Consider the following 20,544-nt stretch of genomic DNA (forward strand, 5'->3'; position numbering starts at 1 on the left):
CTCTACACATGGTCATGCTGGACAGGGGCGGCTTTAGCAATTTTGCCGCCCCAAGCACGGCGGCACACCGCGGGGGGCGCTCTGCCGGTCGCTGGTCCCGCGGCTCCGGTGGACCTCCTGCAGACACGCCTGCGGATGCTCCACCAAAGCCGCGGGACCAGTGGACCCTCCACAGGCATGCCTGAGGGAGGTCCACCGGAGCCGCCTGCCGCCCTCCCGGCGACCGGCAGAGCGCCCCCTGCGGCATGCTGCCCCAAGCACGCACTTGGCGTGCTGGGGCCTGGAGCCGCCCCTGATGCTGGATATGTGGATTTGCCCTCCGGCCAAGTCAAAAAACAACAAACATAACCCCTTCCAGGGTTAACAAAAGTACATCTAAAAAGTTCCAGCAAACTAACGGTTCTTCTGCCCTCTTCAGCCCACTGCCTGGACTCTGTTCTCAGGCCCTTTGTGGGCTTTGAGTCCTTCCCTCTGCTCCAGTACAGAGCACTCAGCTCTCAAGCTGGCTTCCCTAGAGTACCCAGCCTCCCGCAGACTCTGGCTCAGGGCCTTCCACCCGAGCCTGTCTGCCCACTCCTCCCTCAGACTGATTTCTCTGTTCTAAAAGGTGCAGTTGCCCATTAAAGCATCAGCTCACTCCTTAGGCTTGCCCCCTCAGACTGGGAAGCAGCTAATCATAGCATAGGTGGGGATGATCCCCATTTCACCTTAAAGGAGGCAGTCACCCTGTGACAATTGTTTTACCATTCAGGTAGTTTTGCGCACACATGTGTAGATATACCTTGCTCAGCTTGTACTGGCAAAGATGAACCAACTCCTAAGCAGAATTCCTAAGTTGGTTGTAGAATGCCAAACAATTAGATTCAAACAAGTCAATCCAAAACAAACCCAGGAACTGTTGAACTCAGTAGGAAAACGTGCAGGAGGAAGGGGAGTACTGAAAATGCATTTATTTTGGTCTCTTCTTATGCAGTGCTAAGATTGTGCCTAGCCTTAACATGGCCTTAGATCCCCATATGGCCATGCTAGGCTTAACCTCTGTGTCCTGTGAAGACTGCATGGACTGCACAGCTGCTGACTCCTCACAAGTGAGTAGATGAAGAGGGGCAAAAAGTTACCAGAGATCATGGCTCCCCCTTAATTTACTCCTTGCACTGGCTAGCACAGCAATGTTGATGCACAGTGGAAAGTCAGCCACACCATTTCAAAACAATAAGTAGCTTCCTCCATCCCCCAATGCAAGAGGGGTACCTAGAGAGGAACTGAGAGAGTTAGTGTTCCCTTCAGGCCTTAAACTCTAAGTCATCTAGTCTGAAGTCCTGCATAACACGGGCAAAAGAATTTAACCCAGTTTCCTTTATAGAGAGCCCAATAACTTGTGTGTGGCTAAAGAATATCTTCTTGAAAGACATCTAGTCTTGATTTGAAGACATCAGGAGATGGAGAATCCACCACTTCCTTTGGTAGTGTATTCCAATAGATAATCACCCTTAGTATTAAAAAATTGTGCCCAATTTCTAATCTGAATTTGGCTGGTTTCAGTTTCCAGCCAGTGGTTCTAGTTATCCCTTTCTATACTAGATTAAAGAGCCCTTTAGTATCTGGTATTTTCCTCTCTGGTACCTATACACCCAGCCTAATCAAATCATCTTTTGTTTGAGAAACTAAGCAGATCTTTAGACTTAAAGAGATCATTAAGGCTAAAGAGCTATTTAAATCTCACTGTAAGGCATTTTTTTCCACCCTTCAAATAATGTGGTTCTTCTCTGCACCTTGTCCAATTTTTCAACATCCTTTTAAAAATCTGGATACCAGAACTGGATTCAGTATTTTAGTATCAGCGTCTATGTATTCTAGTATTCAGTCATCTAGTGTCTCTCTATACTCAGGGCAGTGGCACAACCTCTCAATATATATTGAAATAAATAGCTTTTAAGCTCTCACTGTTTAAGCCTAATTTAAGTAGGTTAGAATCCTGTGGCACCTTATAGACTAACAGATGTTTTGCAGCATGAGCTTTCGTGGGTGAATACCCACTTCTTCGGATGCAAGCAGTGGAAATTTCCAGGGGCAGGTGTGTATATATAAGCAAGCAAGAAGCAGGCTAGAGATAACGAGGTTAGATCAATCAGGGAGGATGGGGCCCTGTTCCAGCAGCTGAGGTGTGAAAACCAAGGGAGGAGAAACTGGTTCTGTAATTGGCAAGCCATTCACAGTCTTTGTTTAGTCCTAAACTGATGGTGTTAAATTTGCAAATGAATTGGAGCTCAGCAGTTTCTCTCTGGAGTCTGGTCCTAAAGTTTTTTTGCTGGAGGATGGCCACCTTAAAATCTGCTATTGTGTGGCCAGGGAGGTTGAAGTGTTCGCCTAGGAAAGTGTTCGCCACAGGTTTTTGTATATTGCCATTCCTAATGTCTGATTTGTGTCCATTTATCCTTTTCCTTAGAGACTGTCCAGTTTGGCCGATGTACATAGCAGAGGGCATTGCTGGCATATGATGGCATATATTACATTGGTGGACGTGCAGGTGAATGAACCAGTGATGGTGTGGCTGATCTGGTTAGGTCCTGTGATGGTGTTGCTGGTGTAGATATGTGGGCAGAGTTGGCATCGAGGTTTGTTGCATGGGTTGGTTCCTGAGCTAGAGTTACTATGGTGCGTGTGCAGTTGCTGGTGAGAATATGCTTCAGGTTGGCAGGTTGTCTGTGGGCGAGGACTGGCCTGCCACCCAAGGCCTGTGAAAGTGTGGGATCATTGTCCAGGATGGGTTGTAGATCCCTGATGATGCGGTGGAGGGGTTTGAGCTGGGGACTGTATGTGATGGCCAGTGGAGTCCTGTTGGTTTCTTTCTTGGGCTTGTCTTGCAGTAGGAGGCTTCTGGGTACACATCTGGCTCTGTTGATCTGTTTCCTTATTTCCTCATGTGGGTACTGTAGTCTTGAGAATGCTTGGTGGAGATTTTCTAAGTGTTGGTCTCTGTCTGCGGGTTAGAGCAGATACGGTTGTACCTCAGTGCTTGGCTGTAGACAATGGATCTTGTGGTGTGCCCGGGATGGAAGCTGGAGGCATGAAGGTAGGCATAGCGGTCTGTAGGTTTATAGGGTGGTGTTAATGTGACCACCACTTATTTGCAGATAGGTCCAGGCTGAGGTTGATGGAGGGTGGAAGCTGTTGAAATCATGGTGGAATTTTTCTAGAGTCTCCTTCCCATGGGTCCAGATGATGAAGATGTCATCAATGGGACAGGAGCTGAGGAAGCGTTGTTCCAGGTCAGCCATAAAAATATTGGCATATCATTAAATTTGAAATAGTTGTGTGTGAGGATAAAGGCACAGAGCTCAGCAACCAGTTGTGCTGTGGCATCATCAGGGATACTGTTCCTGACAGCTTGTATTCCATCAGTGTGTGGGATGTTTGTGTAGAGAGCCTCTACATCCATGGTGGCTAGGATGGTGTTCTCTGGAAGGTCACCAATGCATTGTAGTTTCCTCAGGAAATCAGTGGTGTCACGGAGATAGCTGGGAGTGCTGGTAACATAGGGTCTGAGTAGGAGTCCACATATCCAGACAGTCCTTCAGTGAGAGTTCCAATGCCAGAGATGATGGCCAGGATTACCAGGTTTGTGGATCTTAGGTAGTAGATAGAATAACCCTGGTCGAGGTTCTAAGGGTATGTTGATTTGTTCGGTGTTAGTGTAGGGAGTGTCCTGAGTAGATGGTGCAGTTTAGTGTATTCCTCAGTGGGATCTGAGGAAGTAGCTTGTAAAATTTGGTATTGGAGAGTTGTCTGATGGCCTCCTTTTGGTAGTCAGACCTGTTCATGATGACAACAGCACCTCCTTTATCAGCCTCTTTGATTATAATGTCAGGATGGTTTCTGAGGCTGTGGATGGCATAAGCATTCAATGTATAGGTCCAAACTGTCATTTCAGGAGGAGTCCATGTGGAGTTCTTCTTCTTGTGCTGTTGGTGGGAGGGTAACTGTGTATCAGTGCGCTGTTCAGTGTTGTCCTGGAAGTATTCTTTGAGTCGGAGAGTAGGCTTCAGATCGCCACAGAACTGTATCATGTTGGTGGGGGTGGCAGGGCAGAAAGAGAGTCCCCGAGATAGGACAGACTGTTCTTCTGGGCTGAGTGTGTGGCTGGATAGATTGACGATATTGCTGGGTGGGTTAGGGGTATCATGGTTGTGGCCCCATGTGGCAGGTAGGAGTTTAGACAGCTTACAGTCCTTTTTCCTTTTTAGAGAGGTGAAGTGGGTAATGTAGATCTCAGGAACCAACCCATGCAACAAACCTCGATGCCAACTCTGCCCACATATCTACACCAGCAACACCATCACAGGACCTAACCAGATCAGCCACACCATCACCGGTTCATTCACCTGCACGTCCACCAATGTAATATATGCCATCATATGCCAGCAATGCCCCTCTGCTATGTACATCGGCCAAACTGGACAGTCTCTAAGGAAAAGGATAAATGGACACAAATCAGACATTAGGAATGGCAATATACAAAAACCTGTAGGAGAACACTTCAACCTCCCTGGCCACACAATAGCAGATTTTAAGGTGGCCATCCTCCAGCAAAAAAACTTTAGGACCAGACTCCAGAGAGAAACTGCTGAGCTCCAATTCATTTGCAAATTTAACACCATCAGTTTAGGACTAAACAAAGACTGTGAATGGCTTGCCAATTACAGAACCAGTTTCTCCTCCCTTGGTTTTCACACCTCAGCTGCTGGAACAGGGCCCCGTCCTCCCTGATTGATCTAACCTCGTTATCTCTAGCCTGCTTCTTGCTTGCTTATATATACACACCTGCCCCTGGAAATTTCCACTGCTTGCATCCGAAGAAGTGGGTATTCACCCACGAAAGCTCATGCTGCAAAACATCTGTTAGTCTATAAGGTGCCACAGGATTCTTTGCTGCTTCTACAGAACCAGACTAACACGGCTACCCCTCTGATACTTAGGTAGGTTAGTCCTTCATTACAACTTCAGTGTCTATATGGCAACCGACCCTATCCGTGATGCTGAGTATCCACTGCCTTATTCTCAAAAGGTGGTCTCTACTGTAAGAAGAAATGTAGCACCAGGAAGATGCCATGTTCTCAGCATGCCTTTTTGATGGGGCGAAACTTAACACTGCAAACCACCACCAGGAAACTAGCACTGATTGAGAAGTTGCTTTTGGTGTACAGAAGCCCAAATAAATGCCATTGTTAAAGGGTGACTCATAAGTAACTGAAAATACTTTGCCTCTAATAGAGCCTGGGGTGGGGGTGAGGGTGGGGGGGGGGAATACTTACCCATGTATACACTATTTGAAGTGTGAAAACACATGCACTGCCAAACAAATCCTGAAGGCTGGCATAAATCTTTTGCCCAGTTTTATTACTATCTAACAGACTGGTGGGCGAACATGCAGAGAATAAGACCACAAAATGAATCAACTTTGGAAGTTAATTGAGGTTGGCAAATGGCTGCCCATCAGTCTTTGCACATCACCAGCAAATCTTGCTAGAACTCTCCCACCCTTCCCACCCCCAAATACATAGTTTAAAATAAAATGTCTCTTGTTTTAACTTTTAGAATTTTCAATATGCTGGATGGTTTTGAAAGTGATGTCCTCATTTTATCTGCACAACAGGTGCAGTAGAAGTAGCAGCAGTGCAAGCTGCCTCGCAGATCTCTGCAAGGGTACCTCAAGTCTGGCAAACAGGGACCACCTCAGGGGATGAAAGGGGTGTTCACGCTCCATTCCCATTCAGTGCTTGGCCCGTTGGCCGAGATTGCCAGTGGTTTTGTCAGCTGTGATGTGATATGTTCAGTAAGAAATCTAATCAACCAAGCATCAAACAGCAATGACATTAATTCACAACTTGTTCTTGGCCAGGTTCCAAAAGGTGGCCTAAAGGCAAAAGACTTTATATGTAATTACTGCAGACACAAACACCCTGAAAAACCTCTGCTGTTTGTACATATATATATTGAATAATTCAAAATACGATTAGAAAACTTATGAAAAAGTAATTAGTTTGGAAACTGTATACCTAGTTAAAAAGAAAAAAGAAAAAAACCCCAACACAAACCAAATCCCTAAACATCAGGGCAAAAAAATTAAATATTTCCTGATTTATTTATTTTAAGTTAAAAAACAACCTTAACTTTGCCTTCTTCTCCCTGGTCACCATTCCCCCTCAGCTGGGATTATTGAATCTTTAACCTTCTACAAGCACAATGAGACAGTCCACGTCAGCACATGCTTCTAACACTGTTGCTCTTGTCCTTCCTCCATTTGTTTGTTACACCCACTTTGGGTGTCTGCTTTTAATTAATGCCCAGATCTTGTAATTGAAGTCAACAGGAGCAAATCTGTCTGGAGTCCGTTGCCAGATTGGAGCATTGTAAGCACTGAGGCAGGGACTGCCTCTTACTAGATGTCTGTATACCATACGCACTATATGCCTGCACACCAGCCAGCACTCTGGGGTTCCCATATAACTGGGTCTCTAGGGTCTACTGTAATGGAAATGATAGATAGTAATAATCCTATAGAAGCTTTACATGCATACTTTGAGCTGAGTACTTTTAATTCTCCTCATAAACAGAATTTGGAGAAGAGGTCCTACACCATCTTTCAGGAATAGGACAGAAATCACAACATCTCACACTACTTTCTGCACATTTGAAACATGACCTGCCCCTGTCCATCACCTTAAAATGGACTGGATATCCAGAGTCACCTTCCCAATATTGACCAGAGACTTCAAACTTGCCAAAGATCAACTTTTCTATGGCCAACCTGATTACATGGGCTGGAGCCCAACAACTTATTTACCCTCTATACTGACCTATGAGTCCACTGTACCTAACGGATGCTTCAGATCATTGTTCCACCAAAAATTCAATTTCTTTCATGTGGCATATAGGTGGGTTCTTCACTATGAGTAGCTAGGGATGCCGTTAGAAAATGTGAACACACTCAAAGTACAGAGGGTTGTTTTGTTTTTTTTTTAAACTACGGTACACCTACTTTTCCTGGCCTTCCCCTCCCAACTAAATTACTAGGTTCTAAATTTGTGCAACCTTCACTCTATTTTTAATGTGAATATAATGCAATGCAACATCTGGAAGTTGAAGCTAGACAAATTCACACTAGAAATACAGCATATGTTTTTAACAGTGAAAGTAATTAACTATTGGAAGAATCCATGCAGGGTTGCAGAGGATTCTCCATAACTGTCCTTTTTAAAATCAAGGTGTGATGTTGCACCCCATAATGCTTCATAGAAATACACTTATGAGTGTAAATATGACATAACTGGAATATGTTTTATGCTAGATATGCCATGTAACATGTCTTTGCAAAGGTTATGTTCTACTGAATGTATTCATCCTATTCGTATGCATGTAAAATTTTTTACACTTCTACCCCAATATAACGCTGTCCTCGGGAGCCAAAAAAAAACAACTTACCACGTTATAGGTGAAACCGCGTTATATCGAACTTGCTTTGATCTGCCAGAGTGTGCAGCCCCACCCCCAGGAGCACTGATTTACTGCGTAATATCCAAATTTGTGTTATATCGGGTCGTGTTATATCAGGCTAGAGGTGTATATCTGAATTTATGAGCATTGGCTCTATGCTTGTATTTAAAGTGTTTGCTGTAGGAAGCACATAGAGCAGATTTGGTCAACGTAGTGTGAAGGGGTTATCCAAGTAATTGGGAGTACTTAGCTAACAATGGACCTTGATAGATGCCAATCCACATCGGAGCTTTCCTGGGAATGTTCTGGCTAACATGAGGGCAATGGTGTCGGCCTGTAGAGAACTGAGTCATGCATGGACATCTGACTTGCCCAGGCACTCCAAAACTCCATCTTGTAGCTGTGATTCTACACAGGAGGAGAGAGGGGTTTCTACCCACAAGCCCATGGAAACCCCTTCATTTTGTCTTCAGCTGGCTCAAGAGGTAGCCTCTCCACCCCAAAGAGAGGCCTGAAAGAAACTGGAACAAAGGACAATAACTATGGGGGTGTGAGTGACTGCTGGACCCAGACTAGGAGGAAGCATAAGCTGTAAAAGAAGCTTATTGGAACATCTCTGAGGGTGAGATTTACCTGCATTTAGTTTTCTACTGTATTAGGCTTAGACTTGCATGTTTTATTTTATTTTGCTTGGTAATTTACTTCGTTCTGTCTGTTATTACTTGGAACCACTTAAATCCTATTTTTTATATTTAATAAAAGCACTTTTTACTTATTACTTAACCTAGAGCAAGTAATTAATTCCTGGGGGAGCAAACAGCTGTGCATCTCTCTCGATCAGTGTTATAGAGGGCAAACAATTCATGAGTTTACTCTGTTTAAGCTTTATACAGAGTATAACGGATTTATTTGGGGTTTGGATCCCATTGGGAACGGGGTATCTGGGTGTTGCAGACAGGAGCACTTCTTAAGCTGTTTTCAGTTAAGCCTGCAGCTTTTGGGGGATGTGGTTCAGACCTGAGTCTGTGTTTGTAGAAGGCTAGCGTGTCTGGCACAACCAGGCAAGGTACTGAAGTCCTAAGCTGCCAGGGAAAACAGGCTCAGAGGTAGTCCCAACACATCAGGTGGCAGTTCCCAAGGGGGTTTCTGTGACCCAACCCATCACACAAGGTTGGATGTTTTTCTAAAAAAAAAATCTGCTTTCGGAATTATTTTGGGAAAGTTCTATAGCCTGTGTTATACAGGAAGTCAGACTAGATGACCACAATGGTCCTTCTGGCCTTGGAATCTGCGAGAAGAATGATGAAAAGTCACATTGCCCTATAAACTGACATTCTATGGACCTGTGAAGATAAAAGTTCTGTGTCTGCCCCAGAAAAGTATCAGAATCTTAACTTCAAACTAGGTAGAAACCCACTAGGCTTCAGGAAGATCTGCTTTTCTCCTGTGGCATTTATAAGCCCAAGTCCTGGGCCTACCGGCTCTCTGATCCTGGCAGAGCTTGCAAACTCCATAGGAAACTGTCAAGTTTATAAAATAAATTGGTGTTTGCAGGGTTTATAATACTGGTAGAAAATGAATAAAAAATTAGAGATTAAAAAAGTAACTGGGCATTTGTCCACTAGTTATTAGAAATAACCGCATAAAACAAATTTTGGTATATTTAGGGCATGTAATCTGAGGCCTTGCCTATACAGAAGCATGCACTGAAATAATTAAAACCATTTTAGTTCACACAGTTTGGTGTTATTTTGGTGCAAGTGGGCAGACTCCTGTGCACAAGTGGAGCCTCACTGACTAAGTCTGGCTCTGCATGGGCACAGAAGCTCAGCTGCAAGAATCTCATTGCAGGATCAGGGACTAAGTATGCACTAGGTAATTAATTTCACCTGTGACCTTCTGTCATGAGTTAATATTGTCTGAACAATTGATGGAAGATGACAAAATGAAATCACACTTTGTAGACTTGCTAGAATTTTATTTAGAATGAAAAACTCAACTTAGTAAAATTCATTCATTTCTAACATTTATCTTGTTTATGTACACCTGGACTTTCATGATTTGGACAGCCCAAAGCAGTTACTGTTTTATTTTGAAAAGAAATTAAAGCTGTTAATTCCTTTCAAACTCAGTTTGTTTGTGTGTGGTTTAAATTTAATCCTCTTTCCCCCCCAATAGTAATGTAATGCTATCCACATGCAGAAGGAAACAGATATGAGGTCATTACAGAGTAAATATGTGATCTCTAATAACACTTTGCAATTTTATCCAAGGATCTGAACAGAGGTGACACGTAACTGTTGATTGGAGGCTGGAAGGGGGTGGGAGGTGCGGTGTGTGGAAGAGGATGTGGACATATTTTCAACCAACTCCCGGCAAAAAAAACCCAAAACAAACAAACAAATCCTGGCAGAAATCTGGGTAAGCATATGATCCTGTGTGCTTCTCTCTCCCCCGCCCCCCTCCATGTCATGTCTAGATCCAAAAGCATTTTACAAACATTGATGAATAAAGACTCACAGCTGCCCTGTAGGGTAGATAAAAATTACTCCCCCCTCCATTTTACAGATAAGAAAGCTAATGGATAGATGCTGCTGTGGTATCTTTCTCCATGAGAGAGATACTAAATAAATGTGATAGAATCTGGTCCCATGTGGCTTGCCCAAGCTCATATGGGAAGTCTGCGGCAGAACAAGGAAAGGAGTCAGATCTCCAGATTCCAGTACTCACTTTAACCACTAGGTATTACTGTCTCTACAACAAAAGAACTTCTTTAATTACTTTGGTCAATATTTTTTTTTGACCTGTTCAAGTGAGCTAAGACAAATGTCCAGATTACCATCAGTAATCAGAGAACTGACAAGTAAAGCTGACTTGCCCTAACCTGCAGGCACAGCATATCATTACCTCTCTATTCATAAATGCCCGTTACTATTTCTAGACTTTTCAATCCATCTACCATATACAGAGGCAAGAAAGTCAGATTAAAAAAAATTCAAAGAAACATTGCGTCTCTCTGTGGCTGAAACTGATAGCTTACTGACTGAGGTAACAATTGTAGCTCAGTGGCAAAAAAAGAGGAAATGGCAAATCCAGCTGTTTACGAAACACACAGAATGCTGTGGAAGCAGTTTTCAGAAAGAGAGCAATCATATTCTTAATCATTTAATAAGATTTTCCTCCATCTGCAACAAAATTAGTTTTTCCTTGCAGACTGGAATAAACCAACAGTAAAAATTCCTTATAATTAAAAACAACAAATAAAGGTTTTGAGAATCTAGCTCATTCTTATATTTAAAAATATAAATGTTTATATTGTGTAGCTATATCTACTGTATAGATAAGAACCTATTTGACCAGGGCACATTCTGTTTTCAGACATCACAATAGATCTGTTTAGTATTTCGTGTCATCCAAAGAATTTACATTCAGTTTTTTCATGGCACAAGAGTGGTTATCATTGATAGTGTCTTGTAAATTGCATAGCCAGCACATCCGGTTTTCTCCTTTAAGACAACATATAAGCCTGTGATCTTAATGCCAAAAACAAAACAAAACAAAACCACTTTCATCTTAATTTTCAAATACTGTTGGATAAAGAGCACAGTAAAATAACCTTTCACTCACCACTTCTTACTTCAACTCACCCGGACTTGATTCCAAAACTCAGCTTCATTTGCAAAATGCTCCATAGCAAAGAGAGAAATGATTTCTTCCTTGTCAAAAATATCACTCCAACTACTCAACCAAGTGTAGGAAAGACGACATTGTATTGCTACAAGAGCATTCTAAAACACAGTGTTGTGTTCTGCTGATGCAAGGAAGCTCTGTAGAAAGCGAGGTCACAAATAAGCAGGGGAGTGGCATGTTACTTATGATTCAAAAGCTAAGTATGTCTCACATATTGCACAGGCATTCAATTGAATTATACTCGGACTCAAAAAATAAATACATATCCCCTAACATTACAGCCATTCATAAATCTTCAACTCATGTTACCATGTGTAACTTTGCCACACCTCAAAAATGATGTTCCAAGTACAACCTTCTAGTGGGTTCTGTGTTCAGACAAGAGAAAGCAAAGCAAGCTTGAGCCAGAGGCTTCTAATTATACGTCTCTGATGTGCAAGTTTAAGGTGTATGAAGTTACAGAATACACATATAGAACTAAGTGTGGGTGTTACCTAGAACTAAGAAAGTAACTTCAAGCCCATAATCTGCATGTAAAATTACATGCATCCAACGAAGTGGGTATTCACCCACGAAAGCTCATGCTCCAAAACGTCTGTTAGTCTATAAGGTGCCACAGGACTCTTTGCTGCTTTTACAGATCCAGACTAACACGGCTACCCCTCTGATATATAAAATTAAGTGAATTCTGCTACTGTAGACTCTCAGATGTGTGTAGCAACTATTCTAACAGGAAGAAATTATACAAACTTAAGTCTGCTTGCATGATTATCAATTACAATTATTTAAAGTGAGCTGTCTATTAAAGAAAAAAGGAAAGATGAATTTGCAGAGTATTATGGAGAAATGGAGATATTCAGTCTCAGGTGCAACCTAAAGGAAACATTTGCCTCCCGACATGTATTTTCCACTCCCATCAACTCTAGTGGGAGTTACATCTGTACACCAAGAGGAGAATGCACTCTGAAGAGTCTAGCAAAAACATATTGATGCAGGATGAAAAGGGAGACATTACAACCTAATGATCAGCTGTCACCAGGGAGAAACCAGTGGAATATTAGTAATTTTTAGTGTTTGTACATGATCTTTAAAGCTTTCACTCAACTGCCCTTGCACATAATCCAAAGAAGGTGGAAAGATTTATAAGTAGCAGACTAGAAATACCACTCAAAGGCAATAAATACTCGTCAGACCTTTATGTACCCATGAAACCTTCTCTAAGGGGATCAGACAAGCTTTTCCCACTGCAAGCTCCCACTCGACATATTTAACTGTTGCACAGTATGCAAACTGTCTCTTGATATCTCATGACAAGCCAGGACCACCTGACATTTTGCCTGTGCAAAGTTTACAGCATGTAAAGTGAGAAATCAAAGCAGTTCAGTCAATCCAGACTCATTTTCTTTACAGCTTCAACATTTATTGTTCAAAGATTGTTTTTTTGCTTGCAAATTACAACCGTTTACTTAACACCCCTTCTTTTCTGACTACCTCATTGTGCTTGCAAGTTCTTTTTGTCGCTAGCAGGCGTAAAAAAGAAAAATGCATGGGCCATGCAACAATGTAGAATGGAAAAATCCCTTAAAAGAGAAAATGGAGCAAGTTATCAGCATGTCCATTTTTTCAGAAACACCATTACTACAGTTTTTTCCAAATTCTGTTGTGCTCTAGTGGAGTCATAGTAACTATTTACATAGGGAGAGGTCTTTCAAGATATCATGCTCAAGTCATCATGAGAAAGCTGCACTGACAGATCAGTAGAGCAAGTGGCAGGTATGTTTCCTGGCTCCCACTGCCTTACATAGTGGAGAGTGCAGGCACATAATACCCGCTAATTGCACTGCAAGGACTGGGAGAAAGTGACCCCACTAAGGTTGCCAATTTTGGTCAGACATATTCCTGGAGGTTTAATCACATGACATAATCTTTAAAGATGAATCTTTAATTCCTGGAGACTCCAGGACAACCCTGCAGGGTTGGCAACCCTAGACCCCACACCAAAACACTGATGAAGCTGCTAATCAGTGCCGCCTCAGCACCTGAGAGAAGGCAATTTGGACCTGAGTGAGTGCCAGAGCCATGCCTCACTCAGGAAGTGTTTAAAATAAGGTTTTTTGGAGTGTGGGGGGACAATTCTAGGGGATGGGGGGAGGGTGTAGAAGCCAAAATTTCGAAGTGAACCTACAGTGTTCATTCTGGTGCCTGCCAACAAATTAACACTCATCAGAACACACAAGTTTCACACAGCCCAAAACAAGCCACTGTGGCTTATTGACTATTGATGAAATAGGCAGCAGATTTAAAAAAAAAAAACCAAAAAAAACCCGTAAGGCAGTACTTTTTCCACACAACGTACAGTCAACCTGTGGAACTTGTTGCTGGGGATGCTGTGAAGGACAAAACTATAACTGGGTTCAAAAAAGAATTAAATAAGTTCATGGAGGGTAGGTCCATCAATGGCTATTAGCCAAGATGGTCAGGGATGCAATCCCATGCTCTGGGTGCCTCTAAATCTCCAACTGTCAGGAACTGGGACTAGACAACAGGGGATGGATCACTGTAGCAGGGTGGACCCTGCTCCGGGGTTTTAAGGGGTTAGAAACAGCTTGGCAGGGCTTGAGAGCTGCTGCTCCCAAGCTGAGCTGATTAGAGAAGTGGCTTCAGCTGGGGGCCATGCCCCAAACTGAGGAACAGAGCCTTATAAAAGGCAGGGAAGCCAGGAGCCCAGACAGTCTCTCTCTGGTGATAGAGAGAGATGGGCCTGGCTGCTTGGTAGATGAGACAAGGTACCTAGGGTGAAGCAGGGCTGGGGACAGGCTAAGGAGCTGGGGAGCTCTGGCCTGGAAAGCCCCAGGCTGTGGCCTAGCAGAGGGCAGAAGGTACTGGGAGGTTGCAGAGGGCAACTTAAGGTTAGGCCAAGGCAGCAGGTCCAAACCGCCTTTGCCAATGATGAGTACTGGATACTGCAGTCTGCCCCAGCGAACGGGCGCTAAATAGAGACTGGGCAGTAACCACTACTGAGGCGAAGTGGGGATGTAGGGTGGGGGGTTCCCAAGGAAGGGGAAACCCAGACCGAGTAAGAAAGGGGTTATTGCCAGGGGGCAGCACCCCAGAGAAAGGGGCACCAGGTCTAGGAAGGGACACGGGGGCCAGAAGAACAGGTGGATCACGGGCCTGCAGAGGGCGCTCCGGAGCTGGACTGAGCTCTATTCGGAGAGCAACCAGTAGGAGGCGCCACAGGGGTGAGTCCAACCCGTTACAATCACTCACTAATTCCCCTATTCTGTTCATTCCCTCTGAAGCATCTGGCATGGGCCACTGTCAGAAGACAGGAGATCAGGCCATTGGTCTGACACAGTGTGGACATTATGTTCCTGTTTTTGTTATTTCCTTACGATCAGTGATGTCATCACAGTTCTGGGAATAAAAGTTTGTAAGTAATCCTGAGCATCCTCTACTTGTTACCTGTGCCTCAGTGTCATGAATCAAAAATAGTGGTTATATGACCATCCCCATCCTCAGCAACATGCAGCTGCGATTTGGAAAAACAATTTACATTAATAAACCAAAGGGCATTCCCCACTAGATTTGAGGGCTGAGCAGCTAGACTGCATGCCTTTAAACATTTATACCACTCCACTTCCAAGCAGAAAACAAAGGACACTATCAAATCTGCATAAGCATTAAACAAAACCTAATGAACAGAAATTTGGGGGCTAAGAGATTCTACTAAGGAATGTCAATTTGATGTTTGACTGAACTTTTTATCCAAATTTAGACAGCCTTTAATTGCATCCAGCTATTGAGCCAAACAGTAAAAATTCTACATTTTCATAAATCTTTGTATCTGACACTAGCAAGATCTCCACAGCAGATTCTATTTCAGAAACCTAGTCATATACTTATGCCAATTAACACCGACCAGCAATTACACATTAGGAAAATTTAACAATCTGATTTGAGAACTCTTAAATGCATTTGGTATCCCATAGACTGATGAACTGAGCATATCTACTTTTTCCACTTTAAGTAGGAGGGATAAACTTAGATACACCTTTAATCAGTGTCTTAAATTGTTTTAGCCACTTCAATGTTCTCCTTAAATAAAACAAAATTAAAAAAACTAGGATGCTGCTTACAGAAATAAGCAAAAAAGAAGGATATTGTTGAGCAACAAGTCTAAAATTAGTAAGACTTCCTTAATTTTCAGGAACTACCACACTGCGCCTATCAGCAAATATGCTTTTCCTGTTTTATTCTGTGAATTCTGCAACTGACTACAAGTCTCCTTACATTTTGTAAGACACGCTTTTGTCCCTTTGCAAGGGAGTCTTAACCCTCTGATCTTTCCAGTTACAGCCAGGGCATCTCCAGTACTCAATTTACTGTTTAGAATTGTGTACATTTTGTCCAAAGGTTTAAAATACATCCTTCAATTAACTCCATAGCCAGATCCCAGATTTCCAGTAGTCCCTCTACTGTATCTAGCCAAAGAGTTTTCTGTAGACAAGATAAGGTCATTCTTGAAATCAAGATGTCCAATCAAATTAAAGATTAGCTTTACACAGTTGCCAAAGTTAACTTCCACATAAAAATGCCTGGGCTGTGTGCACACTAGTGATTCCACCATTGCAGACTAACCATGAAGAAATGGACAAGGTCAAATACGCGAGAGCTCAGCAGCAACTCTCCAGTCAGCAGACTCATATAGTGAGTCTCATGTACTAGGATATGGCAGGTGGTGACATCAGCATCTTGTCATTGGACATTGCAAAGATTCACCAAGAGAGTAGGTTGCAGGAAATGAGGCAGAGGACAGAGGTGCACAAATGAAGCTATCTTTAAAAAGTCTTACTGCCTAGTTTCTCTTGCAAACTCAGGTTTTGCACAGAGGTGCCAGGCTCTATCAGGATCATAACAAACATCCACCAAAGATCTTTCTCTGCTTCCTTAGCAGGAGGTCAAAAAAACCAAAACAAAACCAGAGAACAGTCTGAAGTTCAATTACTGAAAAAAATGTAAGCTCAAAAAGGTGAATAGTAAATCTTTATGCACCATTCTGAAGTACTCCTATACTGATCCCTCCCAGAAAATGTTTGGAACATTTTCACATATCCATCATCTATAGGGTTGCTTTCTGACTGCAGAAAAGCAAACATCCTTCCTGCTCCCCCTTCCCTGAGGCCCTGCTGCTGCCCGGGGCAGAGCCTGTGCCTCAGACAGGGGCAGCATGTGGAGCCTCCTGGCTGCACCTGTGCCTAGGATCTGGAGGGACATGCCAGTCAGTCACTTCCAGGAGCTGCACTGAGCCAGCTGCTGTGACTATCTGGACTTTTAGAGGCCCGGTCAGCTGTGCTGACCGGAGCTGCCAGGGTCCCTTTTCGCAAACCGGACACCTGGCAACCCTAATTATCTAACACTGCTTTTGCCTGCACCTAGCTCAGGCAGGCTGACTTATTTAAATGACAGTCAATGGGATTTAGACTACTAAGATGTCATTTTCAAAAGGGATTTAGGCATTTAGGCTCCTAAATCAGTTAGGTATTGCAAAGCTAAGTGCCACAACACATTTACAAATCTGGACCTTTGCCAATGATTTCAGTGGGGCCAGGAATTCACCCCAAATCTGTAGCCATCTATGCTGAGGCGTTGACCTTATCCTTAAATAGAACTCAAAGAAATGTATCTAGGGTTTGGCATAAGTAGTCTGGTTTGATTTGTTTCAATGGCCTTCAGCCTTTGCAAGCTAAGCATCATAGTTTATGTGGAGTGTAACTATTTGAATTAGCTGCATCAGTAATCTGCATATTCTTTCCCCCACATTACGTGTAGAATAAATGTCAGGTCAAAGCATTTTCTGTGGAACATCAACAGGGCAGAATGTTGTCTCTGTGTGATGCAGGCAAGATTGTGATATGAATTGAGTTTACCTCATAGAGTGTTACAACACTAGTTTATAAGAAATGCATCACAAAAGAAAAAACAGTACAGACTTTAGAGTTATATGAAATAGCTGAAACTATGCACTCATTTTATATGATCAGTGCTGTAATATAAATAGAGGATGTCTGACACTAGAAGGGGAATTGCGTGACTGAATAGGATTCATAACCTGCAATAACAATAACTGAGCACTTATAAAATTCCAACTTCACCCATCTACCACAGTGCACCTCCAGTACATCCTGAATCTAGAAGAATATGCCCTGACTTCATTATGCTAACACAATAGATACAGAACATAATTCAAGCCTACTGAAGTCAATGAGAGTTTTTCCATTGACTTCAGTGGGCTTTGGATCAGGGCTAACAAGTTCAAGTAATGCAAAGGTTACAATCATATGCTGAGTAGTATCTTACTGAGTAAGGGTAGCAGAATTTGGCCATTTGGTATTAGACAATTATTCATTCTTGTGAACAGTATTCTGTGCTCTCTACAAACCACACAATAAAAATGATTTTTAAATATCTTAGATTGAACCTTCAGCCTTGCCAGAAACACACACACACTCCACTATACATTCATGTCATTATCAGTGACAACAGCCTCTTTCTGATGTTTCAAAATACCTTTTTAGATTCTGATTACAAACTGAGTTTTGATAATAAAAAAACTACAACTCCAAATACACAGCTGGGGGTAACACTGGATTCAGTTTTAGAATCGAGAATCATTACATGAATAGTGACAATTCTGGCTATAAAATCTGAAACATGAAGGGAATTCTCTTCCTGTTTATTACAGAGGCATATAAAAACAAAACCCAAGAATTTAAAGCAAGAGAGAGAATTCTTGTAATTTATTTTATTAGTAAAAAAATAAGTTCAGGAAGTAGGAAAGCCTCCAATAGCCTTGAAGTGTGCCTCAGAAGTGGGAGAAACATGAAGTTACACTAAAGCTGGACAGATGTACACCAAGGAAACCTTAACAGCTTGTCAGCTCCCTACTCATGACCCATAGGAGTCTTGTCAGGGGGCAAGCCCAACCCCCTTCCTCCCCCTTGAGAATGAGTAAGATTATCAGTCCCTCATGAGTATTTTCTTTATATTTGGAGGCTGGCATGCATGTTTGGCTCGTTTAGGATTCAGGAACATACTACTGGTGTGGGAAGAACACCAGAGTATTAAGACTGATGTAGGACTTAACAACCCTGACTAGCATCCAAAGGCTCATGGTGGGTGGTGGTCAGCGGAAACAGGGGCCAGGGACTTCACTCTCTGAGAACCCTTACAAGGGTCCCAACAAGCAACAGCTGTGGGTGGAAGGAGATGTTCATCCCTTCCCCCGATGCCTTAAGAGGCTGAGAGGCAGCAGGAGGTGGAAGATTTCTCCTAGTTTTGCTTCTTCCTCTTCCCCCTCCCCAGCTTCTTGTCAATCCTAGCTCCCTCTCCATTCCTTACACGGAGGATTCTAGCCCTTCTGAAATTATGGAGCTGACAGGAGGAGTCCTGTGCCTACCCACTTGGTACCTTCTGTAGCAGAGGAGACCCAGTCCTGAGGAGCTACAGAGATTTTCTATAGCAAGTCTCCTTTTGTTGATCTGAGGAGGTTGCAGCATTAGGACTCAGTTCTACAAGATGGTGAGTGAAGACTTTCAGAGAAGTCATGGCCCACAGACCTAAGGAGGCATGCCACTGGATCAGGTCTACTCCATTAGTCTCTTAGGGTATGTCTATACAGCCCGCAGAAGCAAATCTCCCACCTCGAGTTGATAGCATAGTAGGGCTCATGCTAGCACTCTAAAACTAGAGGTGTAGCTGAAGCTTGAGCTCTAAAGCCTAGGAAAGGGTGTGGGCTTCAGAGCCCCAGCTGAGTGTCTCCATATACAGGTGTGCTATGCCCAGGTCATGAAATGAGAGCACTGACATGAAGAAAGTGATCGTTACCATGGAGGCAAATCACACATCATATCTGAGACAAATGTCTGAATCATTATAAAACTGTTTTGAGGTGCAAAGAAGGGAGAAGGGTGCAATGGCATCTCTGCCGTGGCAGAATTCAGTAGTTTGGGTGCTATGTTTGAGAAGTGTAACCTTATCCATAAATTTCAATCCATTAAAAAACCAAACTCTAATGTTCCTGAAAGGTAACAGACACTCAAACAACATGCCTGCCAGTACCCTTAACTTCACCTGTCCTGAGTCAGTGAGAGCATAACCACAATGCTTGCCTGTAGCATGCACACTAAAGCTGGCCTCCCATTCTGTAGGGGAGAGGAGACCCATTATGCAGTTTGCCACAGTGAGTGGGGAAACTAGATTCTAGGTGTCCATGGAAGCAGTCTGCAAAACAAGGAGATGTGCTTACATGGGCTTTTCCAACACCAGCACACATTGTTTTCTGGGATTTGCCTGACAAGGTCCCCCCGAGAAAGGCGAAAAAAAGGAGTCTGACAAACCATGGTCTGGGGCATAGGAAGATATAAAAAATAATTTAGGTTAGCTTCAATGGCTACTGCTAACAATACATAAAATAAATGAGAGCTCTGTATTTTTTTTAATCTAAAGAGACAAGGAAGGTGGCAAAGCTCATCTTATTGTAACAATGTTCCGACGGTTCTATAAACTGCATTGGCCATGTTGTCTGTTTCCCACACAACTTGTTCCTTTCCCTGACATTAACAGTAGACTTACCAATTATTGTAATTACTATCCCTAGGCTACGCTCTTTATTGATCCTAGAAGTTACAGCAGTTTACAGTCAACAAGAGAGGCACTTTGACAGGAAGCATAAATAGGTTCCTCTACCCTTGTATGAAGCTCTCTAATAAATCAGAGCTTCTGCCTTTTTAATTTAAACATTCCAGCAGAGATTTTAAAATGTCGTTTTCTCAGGCTGCTATGGCAGAAACTCATTGCGATCACTTTAACATAGCAATCGAGCACCAGGAGAAAACATTTACAGTACGAGCTTGGTAACAGGAGATACTGGTGTGATTGACCTGTCAAAATAAGCCAGAATCATGTAAATAACCAGCATGATATTTATTGAACTCCTTGACAGCACAATACGAAGAGTTATTCAGTGTTTGGTGGTTTGTAGGAAAGAGTGGTTGAGGCCAGAGTTTAGCACAGTCCTGATGTTACTCACAGTAAGGGTGGGTGGCTATTAGCAACGGACACTTGACATTCACCAAACAAGCAATGTACCATATTTAGCATTATGTTGGTCTGTCTCCTGCTTGTTCTTTTGTTACCTGGAAATAAGAAATGGTTTTATGGGAGGCCATAGGAGCTGAGTTGACAACACTTATCAAGAGACTAAGGAAAAGAAAAATCAAAATATCATGAAAGCGTCAGCTCCTGGAATCATGTTATTAAATGATTAATTTTTTATTAAGAAAATAAAAGTTTAGTCTT

At 42.8% G+C, this 20,544-nt stretch overlaps 2 protein-coding genes across 3 annotated transcripts in view; both read right to left on the reverse strand.

Moving 5' to 3' along the window:
* The window catches only part of SASH1 (SAM and SH3 domain containing 1), a 270,968-nt gene that overhangs the window by 244,466 nt on the left and 5,958 nt on the right, over positions 1-20,544 (reverse strand). Inside the window, exon 1 of one of the 2 annotated variants that reach the window (XM_039532948.1) lies at positions 11,142-11,204. The exons of the other annotated variant lie outside the window; for it this stretch is intronic. Coding sequence (XP_039388882.1) covers positions 11,142-11,186 — 45 coding nt within the window. The 5' untranslated portion in view covers positions 11,187-11,204. Of the gene's footprint in view, positions 1-11,141; positions 11,205-20,544 lie in introns of those variants that run through there. 2 annotated transcript variants of the gene reach the window in all.
* Positions 1-20,544, reverse strand: part of SAMD5 (sterile alpha motif domain containing 5) — a 725,756-nt gene that overhangs the window by 102,870 nt on the left and 602,342 nt on the right. The gene's annotated exons all lie outside the window — the stretch shown is intronic.

This window comes from Mauremys reevesii, linkage group 3 (genome assembly GCF_016161935.1).
Source record: "Mauremys reevesii isolate NIE-2019 linkage group 3, ASM1616193v1, whole genome shotgun sequence".
NCBI classification, from domain to species: Eukaryota; Metazoa; Chordata; order Testudines; family Geoemydidae; genus Mauremys; species Mauremys reevesii.